General features: G+C 56.8%; 1 protein-coding gene across 8 annotated transcripts in view; it reads right to left on the bottom strand.

Moving 5' to 3' along the window:
• Positions 1–16,898, bottom strand: part of KIF17 (kinesin family member 17) — a 46,546-nt gene that overhangs the window by 21,155 nt on the left and 8,493 nt on the right. For 5 of the 8 annotated variants that reach the window (XM_005607386.4, XM_023635584.2, XM_014737517.3 and 2 more), the window contains 4 exons: positions 11,913–12,102; positions 8,594–9,046; positions 4,444–4,550; positions 333–480 (listed from right to left, as the gene is read on the bottom strand). In XM_005607386.4, the coding sequence (XP_005607443.3) occupies positions 333–480; positions 4,444–4,550; positions 8,594–9,046; positions 11,913–12,102 (898 nt within the window). Of the gene's footprint in view, positions 1–332; positions 481–4,443; positions 4,551–8,593; positions 9,047–11,912; positions 12,141–16,898 lie in introns of all 8 variants that reach the window. The other 3 variants (XM_023635586.2, XM_070252011.1, XM_023635587.2) reach the window with 2 other exon arrangements.

The raw sequence follows: 16,898 nt of genomic DNA, 5'->3' as shown, positions 1-16,898 counted from the left end.
AAGTCAGCCTCGGGCTGGGGCCCAGCCTGTGGCCAAAGCATCACGATGTGGTATTGCGGGCAAGAACACTGGCTCTGGGGTCAGACTGCCTGGGCTCAAATTCTGGCTCCACGTCACCAGCTGTCTGACACTGGGCAAGTTACTTACCCTCTCTGTGCCTCAGTTTCCTCATCTATGAAATAAGGGTAATTGTGGGACCTCCTTGGCTGGCTGTTGTGAGGATTAAATAGAACGGAGCCTGGTTCGTAGAAAATGCTCCATAAACCTCCATTAGTAAAAGCAGGAGGAGAGCAGGCTGGCCTCCCTCCCGACGGCCGGGGCGCAGCGCCCACCTGTCTCCTTGCGCAGGTTCTCCTCCAGCGTGGACAGCTTCACGTTGTAGGAGTTGCGCATGGCAGTGATGTCCTCCTCCAGCCGGGCCCTGGACTCCTGCTCTGCCTCGTAGTCGGCCCGCAGCCGGGCCAGGCGCTCCTCGTACTCCTGGGGACGGCAGGGGACGCCCAGGGGCAGCACTTTACCACCAGTACAGAACACGACCTTCAGGGCTCCTTTTTGGTCATTCAAACAATCCAGAAAATACAAATAAGCCAAAAGAACAGAATTAAAATTACCTACACCACACTGGGATAATTTCTGGCCGGTGAAGACCCGTCGGAACTCTCCTCTACGCATTTTTAATGGGTTAATAATACACATATTTGTCTGTGGTCTGTTTTTTCCACACAGCAACATACCACGAACACCGTTCTGCATTAACGAATACGTTTTAACCAAATGGTCCTCAACCCATCAACAAGGACATTTATTTTTATTCATCTGCTTCTCTCTCCATCTCTGCCATCACCATCAGCTCGTGTCCAAATGGGCTTCCCCTGGTCCCCCACCTCCACTCCTGCCCCAAACCTTCCTCCTTGCGGCGGCAGCGTGTCCATCACACCATGTTTCAATGGCATCCCATGTTCAAGGATAAAACCTAAGCTCGTCAACTCAACCTGAGTCCCCAGGCATCTGGCCGGCCCACCCCTTGACCACACCTCACTTTTGCCATATTTGGGCACGCCGGTCACTTTCCACTCCTAGACATGCGCGCATCCCCCCTGCCTCAGGGCCTTGGCCCTGGTTCCCTGGCAAGCTCTTCTCTTCAGGCCCTCCCCCAGAGAGGCCTTCCCTGACTGCCCTCTCAGAAGACCCCACTGCTGTCTGTCATGTGGCCTATCCCTCTCAGCCCCACCATTCCTCTGGCCTCCAGCCCAGCCCCAGGGGTCCCCAGGGAGCAGCCACCGTAGCAGTAAGCAGGGGAGCCCAACTGCCGAGCCTGAGCGGGCACCTGACCCCATCTCCTGGATGACAGCCGGGCACTTCTGAACGACAGTCTGTGACCCTCTGTCCTTTGGAGCCACACCTGACGGAGGGGCCTGCAGCGGCCGCAGCCAGAAGCGTGGGACCGGGCTGGGGTGGGAGAGCCCTGCACACACGGCCACCACCACACCTCCCCAGACCCCTCCCGGAAGGAGGAAACCAGCTCAGAGAGCAGGCCCTGCTCCAGGGAGGGAGAGAGGGCGCGGAGGCTCCTGAGCGTGACTGCGCATGCCGTGGCACAGCAAGCCCCCAAGTCCCAGGACAGCACCGGCGACGCTGCTGAGGCCCAGACAGGCTCCCGCCTCCCAGGACCTAGCGGCTCTCTGAGGGCCTCCCAGAGACCCCCCAGCGCACACCCCGTCTGCTGGCTCATGCCCCCCAGCCCCCTTCCTTCCGTGCCCAGCTGGGATCCCAGGGCCCAGCCCTGCCTCCATCGCTCCTCCCAGCGCAATTCATCCGCACTCACACCCCAGCAAGACCTGACTGGAAATGCACACATGCACACGCACACACATGCACACGCACACACACACGGCAGCACCAACTTCCAGTCTCACCAGTAAATGTGCGACCTCGGGTCTCAGGCGGGCCTCCACGTGGCTCAGCACCCCTCCCCAGTCCTTCCACCCTCCCTCTCTCCACAACCCTCCACTCCCCCTCATTTCCTGTCAGGTGCTTCACAGAGAACACTGAGGCCATCAGACAAGGACTCCCCACCTTCCCGGCCCCACATCTTCCTGTCCACCTGTGTCCTCTTGTGACAGTGGACGAACCATGGGAAGCCAAGCCGCCCCCTCGAGGACTTTGCTCTTCCATCCCCCTCTCCCTCCTAGACCACGGACCTGTCCCCTGTACCAGATTGTTCCCGGCAGTCTACAATATGTGCCCAATGACTTCCAACATTAAAAGCAATAAAACTCCTCCTTGGCGCCACACACGCCTCCAGCTACAGCGCCCAGCGCCTAGCAGGTGCTCAGAAAATGCTTGATGACTGAATTGGGCCTGGAGCACAAACCCCGACCCCGACTGCCACTTGGTAGTTGTCACACACTCAGCGATGAGCAGACACCCCCTCTCATCGCCCTCTCACCGTAGCAGGAAGGCTGCTGTTACCCCATTCTAGGGACGAAGACACAGGCCCAGAGGGCTTACACAGCCTGCCCCAGCACAGAGCCCGCAAGAACCTGGCTTGCAGAATGTGAAAGCTGGACGGAGTAGAAGAATCTTCTAGTCCAAATGCCCCGGGTACAGCCGGGAGTCTGAGGCCCAGAGCCACATCTCCAGCTCTCGGCTGAACCGACTCCTGGCCCAGCGCCCTCTCCACCACACACGGGGGCCACCCCCTTATCCTGAGCGCCCTGACTGGTTCTGGAACGGAGAGGAAAGGAAAGCACAGTTCCAGGCACATAGTAGGTCTCAACGACTATGAGTCACAAGTGAAAGAAGAAATGGGGAGGAGGGAGAGAGGGCAGCCACCCTCAGCTCTGCCTCCAAGTGTGGCTCACAGGAGAAGATCCAGGGTCAGAAAACGGAAGCTGGTGGCGCGGCCTCCGGTGGCAGCGCCCTGAGGCGGCCCCAGGAGAAGGAGGCAGGCCACCCCCCCACCCAGGGCAGGAGGACCCTCCAGCCACCAGCTCCTGAGAGCAGCCAGGCTGGCACAGGGGCTCTCCGCCCTCGTGACCACTAGGGGGCGGAGGCGCCTCGCTTATAGGGCAGCCAGGGCCCCTGCGTGCACCCAGGCTCCCCACGAGGAAGCTTCCATCCCAGCACCCCCGCCAACCCGCCCCGTCCCTCCCGCTTTGTGACCGGCGTCCACCTGTTGCTACATGATCCCCAAACCCTCTCTGAACTCCCAAAATGGGACTTCTCTCATTCCTGTGGGCTCGGCTGTCCCCAAACGCCCCCTCCTCCCAACACATCACCAGGAGCTGGGCCCAGGGCCCCAGAGACAACCTGACACCTGACCTTGCCCCAGGCGCTCCAGACCAGCAAGGGGGAAGCAGAGTGGGCAGCTGAGCCCCAAGAACCTTCACAAGGGCCGGGATGGGGTTCACCTGAGCCTCTCCCAGAACAGTGACAGCCTGTGCCCGTCGTGGGGCAGCTCTTGGGGACTCTGGCCGATTTCTCCCAGCCCTCCAGCCACAGGACTGAGACCCCCAGGCCTTACCCAGTGTGGCCCCCCGGGGCAGGGCCCCAGGCCCCTATAGTCTGACTGGGGCTTCCGGGAGCCCCAAGGCTGATGGCATCTGAGGTCACAGCTGAGTGGCAGAGGCCAGGCTGCAGACACATCCGGGCCCCAGTCCTGCAGAGCTGGCCCTGCCTGGCATGAGGTCCTCTACCAGGAAAAAGCCAGTGCCCCAAGGGACTGTCGAATGTCAAACTCCACCACATGTGGGGTCCCAGGATGCAGCCCTCAAGTGGCAGGAACCTCCGGAAACCAGCAGAACCTGGAGTTGGGATGGAGCCTGACTCGGGGCCAGGAGGCTCCGCCGTGACTGGCTGTGTACAGGCCCCTCTGGGGACCAGCTCTGAGTCTGGAAATCAGTGTGTTACCTGCCCCACTGATTCGCAGAGATGCTGGGAGGCACACATGTGGGAGGCCAACACCCCACTTATCCACTGGTCAAATGGGCCCCTGGGGGCTCCCACTGCCCACCAAGCCGCCCTGTTCTCAGCTCCCGGCTTGTTGGCACCTGCTAAGGGGGAGACTCCTTCCACTCAGAGCTCCCTGCCTTTGCACAGGCCATCCCCATGGCCAGGAATGCCTTCTCTGCTTCCACCCATCCCAGCCACCCCTTCCTGCAGTCCTGAGGAGAGATCCCCAGCCCCTCCCTGTTCTCCCCCGGAGAGCACTGATGTGGGACGGACTGCACTCTGGAGCCAGGAACCCGAGTTCAAATCCTAGCTCAGACTCTCCTTAGCTGTGTGACCTTGGGCAAGACATGGCACTTCTCTGAGCCCCAGCTTTCTGAGCTCCAAAAGGGAGATTGTAGTACCAACCCCAAGGCAATGGTGGGGTGAAATGGATGGTCTCCTGCGGGGCCCCACCTGCCTGCCCGTCCCCCCACCTGCTCGGGGTCTCACCTCCCGGATCAGCTGCTTTTCAGCCTCCGTGTCGTGTTGGATCACAGGAGGGGGCAACAGCTTCTCAGTCTGGTCAGGGTTCAGGGGCACCTGATTGGACAGCAGGGCTGGGAGAAAAACAAAAATGAGGGGCTGTGACCAAGGTGCACACGATTTGCAGGAACCAAACACAAATCCATAAAAAGACAACTACACACTCATTCAAAAAGACTTCAAAGTATCAAACTTATCTCAAGCACGTCTCCAGTAAAACGCTCATTTACCCGCTCATTCAACAAACACTTATGGAGCATCTACACGTTCTAGGTACTGGGGATGTGGCATTGAACAAAATAGACAGGACTCCACGGCCACGTTCATTTTCAATTGGGGGAGAAAGGCAAAGGAAATAAATGAGCAAGATGCATAACACGTTACAGGTGATACGTTCTAAGAAGAGAAAGAAAGCAGCAAGGGTGCTCAGCAGTCAGAACTGAGGAGAAGAGCTGCAATTTACATAGTGTGGTCCAAGAAGACCTTTGAGACGAAGTAAGACGAAAGCAGTGATCTCAAGGAAGGAAGGGAGAGAGGTGGTCAGAGATCCTGGAGACATAAAGAAGAGAGCAGTGAGTGCAAAGATCCTGGGGCAGGCAGGAGCCTGGACGATCCTGGGAGCAGCCAGGAGGCCAGTGTGGCTGGAGAGGAGTGAGTGGGGGAGAGTATGGGCAAAGAGGAGGCCGGAGAGGGGATGGGGCCAGACTCTGGGACCTTGCAGGCCCCAGCGAGGGCTTCGGCTCCCACCCTGGTTCAAATCGGGCCAGTAGAGGGCTTGGCAGGGCCATGAAAGGACTTGTTTGAATGGGATCTCCCTGGCTGTGTGGAGAAGGTACTTAGGGGGACAAGGGCAGATACCAGGAGACCTGTTGGGGCCTCTGCAGTAATTCAGGCGAGAGATGTTAGCGGCTCAGGCCGGGGGACAACCGTGAACAGATTCTGGTGGTGTTTTAAAGGTAGAGACAACAGGAGCCCCTGCTGGATTGGACATGGGTTTGAGTGAAAGCAAGAAGCCAAGGATGACCCCAAGGCCTCGGGCTTGAACACCTGGAGGAGAGAGTTGCCATCAACTGGGCAGGGACAGCCACAGGAGCAGCAGGTTCGGGGAGGATCAAGAGCTCAGTGTTGGACATATTGAGTTTGAAATTATTTTACACGGCTGGATATTCAAGTCCAGAATTCAGAGGACATGGTATATTAATTGTAGTTTTTTTCCCTATACGTTACGAAGTTTTGACATCTTGGGGGACTTGCTGGCCAGGGAGAGACCACCCCTCCCAGGGCCAGCTAATTCCTAGAGAGTAAACAACTCGTCAGTGAGCCCACCTTTCACTTATGAGCCAGCCAGTCCTGAGTCCACACCCCAGCCCCTCCTCTGTCTGACTGGCACACGCCAAGCCAGTATTCCCCCCGCTAAATCACCCGGGCCCAGGCCCATCCGCCCAAACCTGCCAGACTCAGTCCAGTGAGCTGATCCTAGGCTGCTTCTCCTGCCCGGCCTCGCCTCTCCCACCCCAATAAGGGCTCTGGCTCAGGGTCCCCCCGCCTCCTCTCTGTCTTCTGATGGACACCGGTGCTGGCCCTGTGGCCCCGTGTGGCACACCACCACCCTCGTTTCTAGGCCAACCGTGAGTAACATTCAACTTTTCTTTCTCTGTGTCACTACTCAGTCACCTTTAGAAATTAAGAACTGGACAGAAATGACATGGCCAGGCTGGAGGTCCCATGTGAGAGTCATGAGCAGAGATGGTATTTAAAGCACGAGACCAGAAGAAACCAGCTTAGAGGCGAGCACAGAGAGGGAAGAGGATAGAGGGCCAACTGTGGGATAGCCCGGTGTTAGGAGGTGAGGGAAGAGGGGGGATTCACGCAGGGAGAAGGAGAGGGGGCGACCGGGGAGGCGGGAGGAGGACCAGGAAGCAAGGGTTTCAAGGAGAAGGGAGGGGATCAGCTGAGTCAACTGATGCTAAGAGGACATGGTGAGGCCTGCCTGAGGACCCATCACCGGCTTTAACAATCAGGAGGGCATCCATGATGAGGGCAGCTTCAGTGGGATGCAGGCACAGGGCCTACCCGGCCTGCGGGCAAGAGAGAGCAGAAGGAGAGCATCTGGGGCCAGTGAAAACCGCCAGATGTGTCAAGTCTTGCTAAAAGACCAGAGAAGAGAGAGAAAGCCAGTGACCCGAGGGAGCACTGGGGCCGAGGGGGCTGCAGCTAATAGGAAGTACCGTGCGGTACTTCGCGTGCATGGAATGTGGAGTCAGACACATGCAGCTCGGTTTCAGGCCCAACTATAAAGTGAAAGCATCGCATGCTGTCTAATGAGCCTCAGCGCCAGGCTCCGTGCAAAGCCCACACACCATCATCCCACGCACCCTCCCAACTGCCTCACGACAGTAACAATGCGGGTGGCGGTGTTCTCTCCATTTACAGATGAGGACACTGAGGCTCAGAGGGGTGGAGTGGCTTGCCCAAGGAGCCCGGACGTGAATGGGCTACTGCTGCTCAGCTCTCGGCTCTCGGCCCTGCACCAGTCACTTCAGCCGCTGAGCTGCCTGCTCCTAATGCAGGAGGAGGGGACACAGACAGCCCTACCCAGCAAGGCTGCCATGACAAGTGCTGGAAGGCTGCACGAACATTCGCTGCACGGTCTGGGGACCAATGGCAGAGCCCCCCAACTCCTTCCTGGTACCTCTCGCCATTCTTCCATCCAGCTTCCCCTTGCCAATCTTGGGGGAGAGTCGGGTCGGGGGGGGAAGTAGGGAAAGAGGAGGAAGGTAGATTGCCAAAGTGGAACCCCCCCATCATGGGATTCAAGGCCCACCACCCTACCCACCAGGCAGCCATCAGAAGAATCCATGGTTCCCCAAACACACCCTACAATTGTATGCATCTTTGCACACATTGGCCACTCTCATCCTAACAGGGACACTTCTCACCTGCCAAGACTCTGTTCAATCGCCCCCTCCCCGTGAAGCCCCTCTGACTGACCACAGTCCACCCCCAGATAGACCGGCCACACACTGCTTTCTGCCTTAGATGCACACAATGGTCTCCTGGAGTGCCCTTCTCCCCCAGGAGACGAGGTACCCATGAGGCAGAGCCTGGATCTGGCTCATCTCTGTGCCCCAGTCCCAGCACAGGTCCACACACAGAGGGGGTGCTTCGTGAACTTTGGATGAGTGGATGGGTGGGTGAGTAGAAAGACAGATAAAAGGATGGATAACAGGATGGAGTGAATAAATGGGTAGATGTGTGGATGGTAGGATGGATAGGGGTGGCGGACAGAATGGGTGAATGGATGGGTGGATTAAATGATGGGTGAGTGGGTGGATGGGTGAGTGGGTAGATGTATAAATAATGGAGTGGGTGGAAGGGTGGGTAGGTAAATGGAAGTGTAGGTGGATGGATGGGTAAATAGGTGGATAGATGAGTAAACGGGTGGATGGTTGATGGATGGGTAAATGGGTGGATGGATGGGTAAAGGGGTGGATAGATGGGTAAATGGGTAGATGGATGGGTGGATGAGTAGAGGAATGGGTAGATGAATGAGCGTGGTGTAGAATGGATGGATAGAGAGGAGGGTAAGTGGGGAGGTGGATGAATGGACAGATGGACTCTTTTATGCTCCCTTCCCCAACGGATTCTCAGGCAAAGAAAACCGTGGAGTCCCTCAGGTGCAAGGACCCTGCAGGCCTATGCTCCAGGTACGGATTTCTACCTCCCTGGGCATGGGAGCTGCAATCACAAGGTGCCTAGCTGGGAGTGGGGGTGGGACGTGGGGGAGTGAGTCACCCTGCTGCTAAGCAGCACAGCATCATGATGCTGCCACAGAGAGAGCAGGCAGACAGGTGGGACAACAGCAGTACAGCCGGGAGGCGGGGAGTGGGCGACAGGCTGCAGTGGATGGGCCACGCCAGACAGACCGGCCTCTTCCTGGGCATTGGCGGGCAGACACTCCCTGGGCTCCCTCTGACCATTCAAGAGCTCACGTGAAGTCAAGAGGAGGGAGGGTGTGCTTCCACGTCTCTCAGGTGGGAGCTGGTGGGAGGAAGACCAAGGGGAGCCCATCTCCCTGTCCCTGCCCCTCCCTGCCACTTCCTCTCCATGAGCCCACCTGACAGGTCGCCCGGGCTCATCTGCTGGGCCAGAATGGCCTTGAGCTTCTTGATCTCCTCCTGGTACTCGCGCAGGAGGGCGTCCTTGGGGTCCTCGTTGATGCGCGGCTTGTTCTTGATGTTCTTGGCTCGGTTGGCGTAGCGCAGCGTGCTGAGCGTCTCGTCGTAGTTGTTGTCAGCGGGCGACAGGCAGGCCATCATCAGTGTCTTGGTGTTGCCGCCCAGCGAGTCCTGCAGCAGCCGCGTCAGCTTCGAGTCCCGGTAGGGGATGTGCCTGCAGCGCCCGTCCACCAGGGCCGAGATGACGTTGCCCAGTGCCGACAGCGACAAGTTGATCTTGGTGGCCTCCTTGAGCCGCTCCCCCGTGGCGCCCGTCTTGGACTGCCGCTCGCTGCCCGCCAGGTCCACCAGGTTCAGCTTGCCCGCCCGGAGGTGGTCCTTGCCCCGCTCATCTGCCGGCAGACAGGCAGAGGGCAAGGGCCTTTAGGCGAGCCCCACGGTCCTGAAGGCAGTTAGCCACCAGGCACTGACTGCTCCCACCTATCAAAGGCCTCAGTTCAGCTGCACGGGAGCCCCGTGCGGGAGGTGCTATTACTGTGCCCATATTACAGACGAGGAAACTGAGGCCCAGAAAGGTCACACAGCTGTTAAGTGGTGGAACCAAGATCAGAACCCAGGGCTGTCTGACTCCAAGGAGAAGGGACTGAGAGGTACAGGCTATTCTCTGAGTGCAGCAGGATTTCTTATGACTATCACAACAGCCCCTATAGATTTCCTGTGGGGCCAAAGGTGGGGGATGGAGGGATGTGACTGGGTCACCAGGGTATTGTACCTTTTAATGCAAAAACGTCAGCTTTGGAGACCCTTAGACCTGGTTCCCATCCCAGTCCTGCCTCCTACTTGCTGTGTGACCTTGGCAGAGCCATGCACCTCTCTGATCCACAATTCTCATATCAACAAAATGATACGAATGATAGCTCTCCACTAGGGTTGGCTGTTGAGAAGAGTAAAGTAAACTGACAGCACATTTTTACAGAGTCGACCCAGGGCCTGGCACAGAGCAGGTGTCCGTTTCCCCTGAGAACAAGCCCAGTTCTGCAGGCTGTGCTCACAGGGCAGACCCCGAGAGTCGAGGGTGACAGGAGCCAGATACCAGCTTAGCAGGGGCTCAGAAGCACCGGTTTTGAAGACACAGACCTGGGGCAGCCAATTCTATCCTTTAGCAGCTGGGAAACTCGGGGAAAGAACTTCACATGACTCTCAGCCTCAGCCTTTCTCGGTAAAATGGGAATGACAGCCCTGCCCTGCAGGCGGTCGCAAGGTGACACTGAGAGCCTGTGTGACAGCCCAGGACGGAGCTGGCACTCAGCGAGCGCTCACTAGATGACAGCCTGCTGCTCTTAGTACCATCAACAGTGCTTATCATCACTGGACAACACTGAGAATGTTCCAAGTGAGATGGGGGGGGGAGGCAGGGGGAGGGGAGGGGTCCTTGGTTTCCCACCAGTGGAAACTAGAACTGGCCTAGTTTTGCCCACGAGCACAGCAGCCTGAAGTAAAGAAATGAAAAGTTTTCCTGGTACCAGCAGAGACTTGGACAGACAAGGGGCTTGATGCTTTGGGCTTTTAAAAAAAGGAAAAGGAAGGAGGGACTTGAAAGGGCCCTTCTGGAAAGCTCTTTGTGGAATGGACCAGGAGCCTTAAACAAGTGTGGACCCTTTGCTCCAGGAGGCCGACTCCAGGGAATCTGGTCTGAGGCGGGGGCTCTAAAAACAGAAAAAGCTTTGTGCACAAAGATGTCCATCACAGCATTATTTACAAGATGGTTCTGGGAGAACCGGAAACAACATGAACACCTCCCAGAGGACCGGTCGGAAAAGGGCAAGTAAGGCACTGTCCTTCAGCCACCTCCACGGGCATGAAGATGTGGCAAAGATGAGGTGGGAAGATGCTCAGTGATGGCCTGGGAAAGGAGACGCAGGCAGGGACTGCCTGGAGCGTGAGATTTCAGCTGCGTGTAACATCTTCATAGGAAACAAAGGACCCAAAGGAATTATGCTTAAACGTTAACAGTTAGTTACGCTCATGAGCAATTTTCCCTACTTTTATCTAATTCCTAAATATCTTTATTGAACTTATATTATTTTATAATGAAAATCATATCTTTTAAATTTTTTAAAAGCCTGTTTCCAAGCAGCCTGCCCCATCCTTCAAACCCTTCTGCAAAGACCAAGAGGCATCCCACAAGCCACTGTCCCCTCCTCTCTCCTGATCTGTTCTCACCGGCCCTAGTCCCACGCCCCGTCGCCCCACAGCCTCATCACATGAGGATGCACCCTGGCCCCGCCCTCCCCATATCAGCGACCGAAGGGGAGACTGACACCCAGCAAGCACGGCGGGTGCCGGGCAGTGTGGTGGGAGGTTCCATCAACCTAGGCCCTGACCCCGGGTCAGGGATCTCTCCAGAATTATGCTCCTAGTTGGACGAGGCTGCTTCCTGCTCCACTGTTCTCAGGAGTTCTATTCGTGACGGACCACCAGCTTGGAAGCAGCTGCAGTGTTAGCGGGAAAAACCCAGATGTCAGAGAGACCTGGGTTCAAATCCCAGCTCCACCACTTGGCAGTTGTGGGACCTTGAACAAGCAAATCACTCTCTCAGAGCCTCAGTTTCCTCATCTGCTAATGAGAATTATAATGCTGTCTCTAGGGCTGTTGTGGGGTTTAAACGGAATGAGGTGTGTAAAGTGCTTAGCAGAGCGTCTATAGGTGGCCTGAAGTATATAGGAGTTTCTTTCCTTCCTCTTCCCTTCTCAGTAACTCTTCCAGAAAGAAGGGACAGCGAGATGACCAAAGAGGAGACAGCAGGACAGAGAAATAAGAGAATCCAAAAGATTCGGGTGGTACACACTCTGGGGACAGACCACCTGGGAGAGAGGCCCAGCTCTGAGACTTCCTAGCTGTGTGACCCCGATTTCCTCATCTGCAAACTGGGCATGATATTAGCAGCCGCCTCACGGGGTTGTTGCAAGGAGTAAATGAGCTAATGCACGTAAATTGCACAGCACATAGTAAGCGCTCAGTGGCAGCAGTCACTATGATTGTTGTTGTTGATGGCGCTGTTTATCCTGAAAACATGGGTCCTAGCACGGGGAGGGTCCTTTTATGGTTCCTCCAGGCAGTTCGAGCATCTCTCCCGAGTTTCAGATGGAGCCAGCCCTCGAGGCTCCGAGAGCCGAGGCTGCTAGAGAGTCTTGGCTACCAGGAGCGGGAAGCCGGCTCAGGTTGTCCGGCCCCTCCCCCGCCCCCGGCCCCACATACCCACAGCGTAGATCTCGATGCTGATGGTGAAGATGGAGTGGGAGCGCGAGGAGTCCTTGTTCATCAGGGTGTAGCCCACCGAGCGGTTCCTCCAGCCCGTCTCCATGATGCGCTCGCACTGCGCCACGCTGTGCACCGTGTGCATGGAGAGCCCCTTCACGTACACTCCCTTCTCCGGGTGCTCCTTCAGCTGTGGGCAGGAGGGCTGGGTCAGGGATCCCGAGGAACCTGAGGGAAGGGCCCAGTTCAGACCAGCTTCGCCCTCCTGCAGTGCGGGTTGGCACCTCAAATACCCTATAACAGGCAAGGGGTTTGTTCCAGCCTCAAACCCACCTCGGCCTTTTACTCACTGTGGGAACTTGGGCCAGTGACTTAACAACTCTCTGAGCCTCAGTGTCCACATCTGTAAAATGGGTATGAGATATCTATCTCCTAGGGAGGTGGTGAGGATTCAGTGAATTAATACAGTGCTTGGCATGGAGCCTGGCACATGGGAAGTGCCCCAGAAATGCCCGCCACTCTCCTCATTGCTGTTGTTGGTGCTGTGATGGTGAAGGTGGTTTCGTCTGGGAGCTCCAGCTTCACGCAAGGGCTCCAGGTGCTTCTCCTCTGCCCCGTAGACACAGCTCCTGCTCAGCTCCTGCTCACCTCTCTGTCACAGCTCCAGGGCAACGGGAATATGCCCAGATCCTTGGATCATGGTGGGCAAAGGGCCATTTGCTGCCCGGAACTCCCATTGGCCCACAGCTCAAATGGCCCCCAGCCCTCCACGCAACAGAGGTGAGTAAATTAATCTGATTGCTCCCTGCCTGCTCTCCAGGCAGCCAAACTGTTTTGTTGCTGACACAGAGCTGTGAAACGCAATATTTTTCAAGTGTGAGAAGAAATAAAACCACTCTGGCAAGAGCAGAATGAATCAGGACAAAAGTCGTCTGTCTGCTGGTCTGAGCCCCAGAAGGCTCAGAGGCTTTGCTCCGGGCAGCTTCAGGGTCCCAGGTGGGCTGGGCCCCTGCTGCACAGTGATGGGGGCAGTGGGGGCAAGCACAGGCGTGCCCTGTCTGCTGAACCAGAGCAATAGCCAGACCCAGCCGGAAGGTCTGGGCTTCATGGAAGGGCTAAGCAACTGAGGCACAGAGAGGTTAAGTGACTTGCTGAAGTGACACAGCTATTCGTAGCAGGGCAGCAAGGGGTCACAGGCAGTGGGAACTCCAGAGGCAGAGCTTGGGGGAGGCTGGAGCACCAGCAGTAACTGCAGCTTGAATGACAAAGGGCTGACCTTGACTTAGGAGGTGGCTGTGAGGATGGAGCACAAAGGACACGAGCGAGCGCGGGACCTCGACACAGAGTGGCTCGCAGGCAGCGTGGATGCTGCGCGGCCCACCTGCGTGCCTGGAGGGCTGCCCGTTCCGATCGCTGCCACAGCCCCAGGACCTAGAAGCCCACCCGGCGCAAAGCAGGCCCAGGTGAGTGGCTGAGCGGATGACCGCTCTCGGCCTCAGAAGAACGCGGTTTCCTGTTTGGTCAGCCAGGCTGGCCGGGGTTAGAACCCGGCTCTGTCACTGTGGCTGGGGAAGTCACCTTGTCTCTCTCGGCCTCGGTTTCCTCAACTGGAAAATGAGGATAACAAATCCTACTTCTGCAAGACTATTATGAGGATTAAGAGGAGAAGGGATCTAAAAAAAGTTCTGTGGGTTCTTGGAGGGGGCTCAGTGAACCCACGTCACAGGGAGGGTGAGGCTGCTCTGTGTCACCTGAGCCACCTCAGGAGCAGGAAAGGGGGCAGGGAGGCAAGCTCTCGCTGAGGGGTCGCCCACTCTCCCTATTTTTAGGCCCAGGAAGGCTTGCCCCCCCGCCTTATGATCCCCCTCCACCCTGGACTCCCTCTGCCCCTCCCCTGCTCCTCCCGCCCCCACCCACCACCCATGCCCAGGAGGCGCTGAGTGACAGCTGCCAGCTGCGGCTGCGTTCCTCGTTCCTCGGTAACTGCTCCACTGGGCAGCGCAGGCCAGAGCCAGGTTGCCATGGCAACCATCTGGCATATGGCCAGGGCAGGCAGGATGCTCCAGGGCCAGGAAACGCCCCCATGGAGGATGGGGATCCTGACACGCTGCCCATACAGTGTCTGCGGGAACCAAGTGGAGAGCCGCCAATGGCCCCACCTCGACTGCGCAGTACCGGGTTGGGTTCCATGATGGTGGTACGTGATGGTTGGGGGGAGGGGGTGTAATCTTCTTCCCAGAATCTCTTGCTGGCTCTAGCTAATATAATAACCCCTAATTACCAGAATTATCAGGCCCTGTGTTAAGCACAGGTTAAGAGCTTTTGCTGTGGGGCCTGGCCACTGGGGTTCAAATCCGGTCTCCACCCTTTCCTGATTGTGTGCCCGTGGGCTGGTCTTACCTAGGCACACTGAGCCTCAGTTTCCTCATCTGTAATAGAGGAGAAGAACAGCACTTCCTGCTAAGGCGGTTGTGAGGTTTCTACGAGAACTCATCTGCACCCCCTCCACGAGGCAGCAGGTCAAGAGTCCAGCGTGCTCATGGGGACTGTCACTGAGCAAGCTGTCACTGGCAGCCTGAGGCCTCTGGCCCAGCTGGGGCAAGTGCATGCAGCTGCCAGCCCTTGGCCCCTCAGGGCCTGGGTACTGGAGGCCATTCTAGGGTCCAGAGTGCTGAAGACGGGGAGGACGGCCCCTGCTGCCCGTGTGGGTTGGCAGGGGCCCGGATCCTGCAGGCTGGTCTTTCAGGGCTGACACGTGGCAGCAGGGCCCTGCGCCTTCCTCCTCTCCCCATTTCCCTGTCTGGGGGCTGAGCTATGACTCAGCTGCTGCAGCTCCAGGATAGAGAAGACAAGAGAAGGATGCCAGGTGGGCGGCTGGAGGTTCCTGCCTAGAAACGGCAAAGCTCTGCTGTGTTTGGGAGGAGCCCAGGAGGAGGGCTGGGTGCGGGTCCTGGTCTGGATGGGGATGGGGAGGGAGGGAGGGAGGGCTTTCACACCTGTGAGGACCTGCGGCAGCGTGTGGCCTGGCACCTGGCGCCCTCCAGGTCATCGCAGTAAGTCTTCGTTGAATGAATCAACAACTGAAGGCTGTGCCTCCCTTGACTGGAGCCCCATTACTGGCTTCTTATTGCCCAGGGGTTTCCTATAACTGCTGACCCCCCAAAATCCTGGGAGGAAAGCACCCAATCACTCAGATCCTACAGTTCTGGCACCAACACCATTACTGGTAACTTGCTGTGTGACCTCAGCCAAGACTCTTCCCCTCTCTGGGACTCAGTTTCCTCATCTGTACCTGGAAAGGGTTGGACTGGAAGCTAAGGGTCTTTCTGGCTCAAATTTTTAAGGACTTTTCCACAATATGACCAGTGCAAACAAGATTTTTCAAGACAGCTGCTCCCTGAGGTCTGATTTGTTCAGCTGGGCCATAGAATGGTCACATACCCCTCAAATGAAGCCAGGAAAGTGGGGATCAGGGGGCAAGTAGAAGGCTTTGGAGCTGAGCAAAGAAACAGTCCTGCCCCCACATGGGTGGGGGTGGGTGGGAATCAGGTGGTTCCAACATCCCGTCCATCGAGAGGTCACTGAGGGTCAGGGGGCTCGAGAGGCATCAGCAGCAGCCCCTTTAGGTGGCCCTGCCCCCCTCCCCGTAGCTGTCAAGGCACGTGTCCTGGGGAGATTTAAGCATGGAAAACGTCCAACCCTGACTCTGTGGCTTCTTAGCCGGGGGACCTCAGGCAAGTCACCTCCTCTTCCCCAGCCTAGTTTCCTCACCCATAAAAGGGGCCTCTCCATAGCACCCTCTGGGTCGATGCTCATTAATCATTGATACTCCTCCGACTTGGGCCCGCCGACCTGACGGAGGTAGGCTGACCCCCGACGCTGGCTGTGGGCCTCGTGGGGGTCCATTGGTTGCTTGGTCAGACAAGAAGCACCAGAGCTGGGGGGGCAGCCATGAGCATTCTGGCCACAGATCTGGGTCAGCCTCCTCCCCACTGTGCTCCCCTCCTTGGACCTGACCAGGCCCACCCAGCATTTAAAGAGTCCCAAGCAGGAGACATAACCAAGACCTCACACTAAATGAAGGCCCAAGGGTCTGGACCTGGGTCCAGCCTTGCCACCAACTGGTGTCCAGTCCTGGCAGGTCACTTGACCTCACTGGGCTCCCCAAAGGGTCAGCCAAGTTCTGCCTATCTTGACAGAACCTTCAAAGCATCCAATTCTGCTTCACCCTGCTTGGAAATGATATTCTTTCATTCTGATTCTGGCCTTTTAGGAAACTGAGGACAATTTACAAAATGTAATTATCAGCGCTCAGTGGCTGACTGAGCCAGCCCTACCTGTTTCTGTGGTGAGCTCCCCATCAGGCCTTGACTCCTTCTCCCGAGGACTCCACTTTGCAAGCCCCAGTCACACCCACTGTCCTTTCTCAGAATCCCAATCGCATGAAATAGCTCACGCATCGAATACCTACTACGCGCCAGCACTCTGCCAAGCAGCTCACCCTCCTTACTCTCTTCAGTCCTCACAACGGCCTTATGAAGTCATACGATTGGTCCTTGGGCGCCCCCACACCTGACCTCTTTCCAATGGGAACAACATCCCAGAATCTGAACCCATTTATTGCCAAGCAGAGTAAAATATGATTTTTGAGATTCAGGGCCTTAAAGTCAGACACAGACCTGGGTTCAAATCAGGTTTGGCCACTTGAGCAAATGAATTAACCTCTCTAAGCCTCCCTTCCCACATCGGCAAACTGGGACCATATCTACCTAACAAGGTTACGGGAGTGTCAAATGGGATAACGTGCCTAAAGCATTCAGGAAAGAAAGAGTAAGTGCTTGATAAGTGACAATCACTATTACCTTCCTTTTAGCCTGAAGGTTTTCAAAATAATTTTTTAGAAGTGAAACCTATTTTTCAAATGAAATCTATCACAAAACATCTATTACAACAGACACAGGTGGCATTACCCCAGGCAAGGTCCAG

Source organism: Equus caballus, chromosome 2 (genome assembly GCF_041296265.1).
Source record: "Equus caballus isolate H_3958 breed thoroughbred chromosome 2, TB-T2T, whole genome shotgun sequence".
NCBI lineage: Eukaryota > Metazoa > Chordata > Mammalia > Perissodactyla > Equidae > Equus > Equus caballus.
This window is presented reverse-complemented; position numbering and strand designations above follow the sequence as displayed.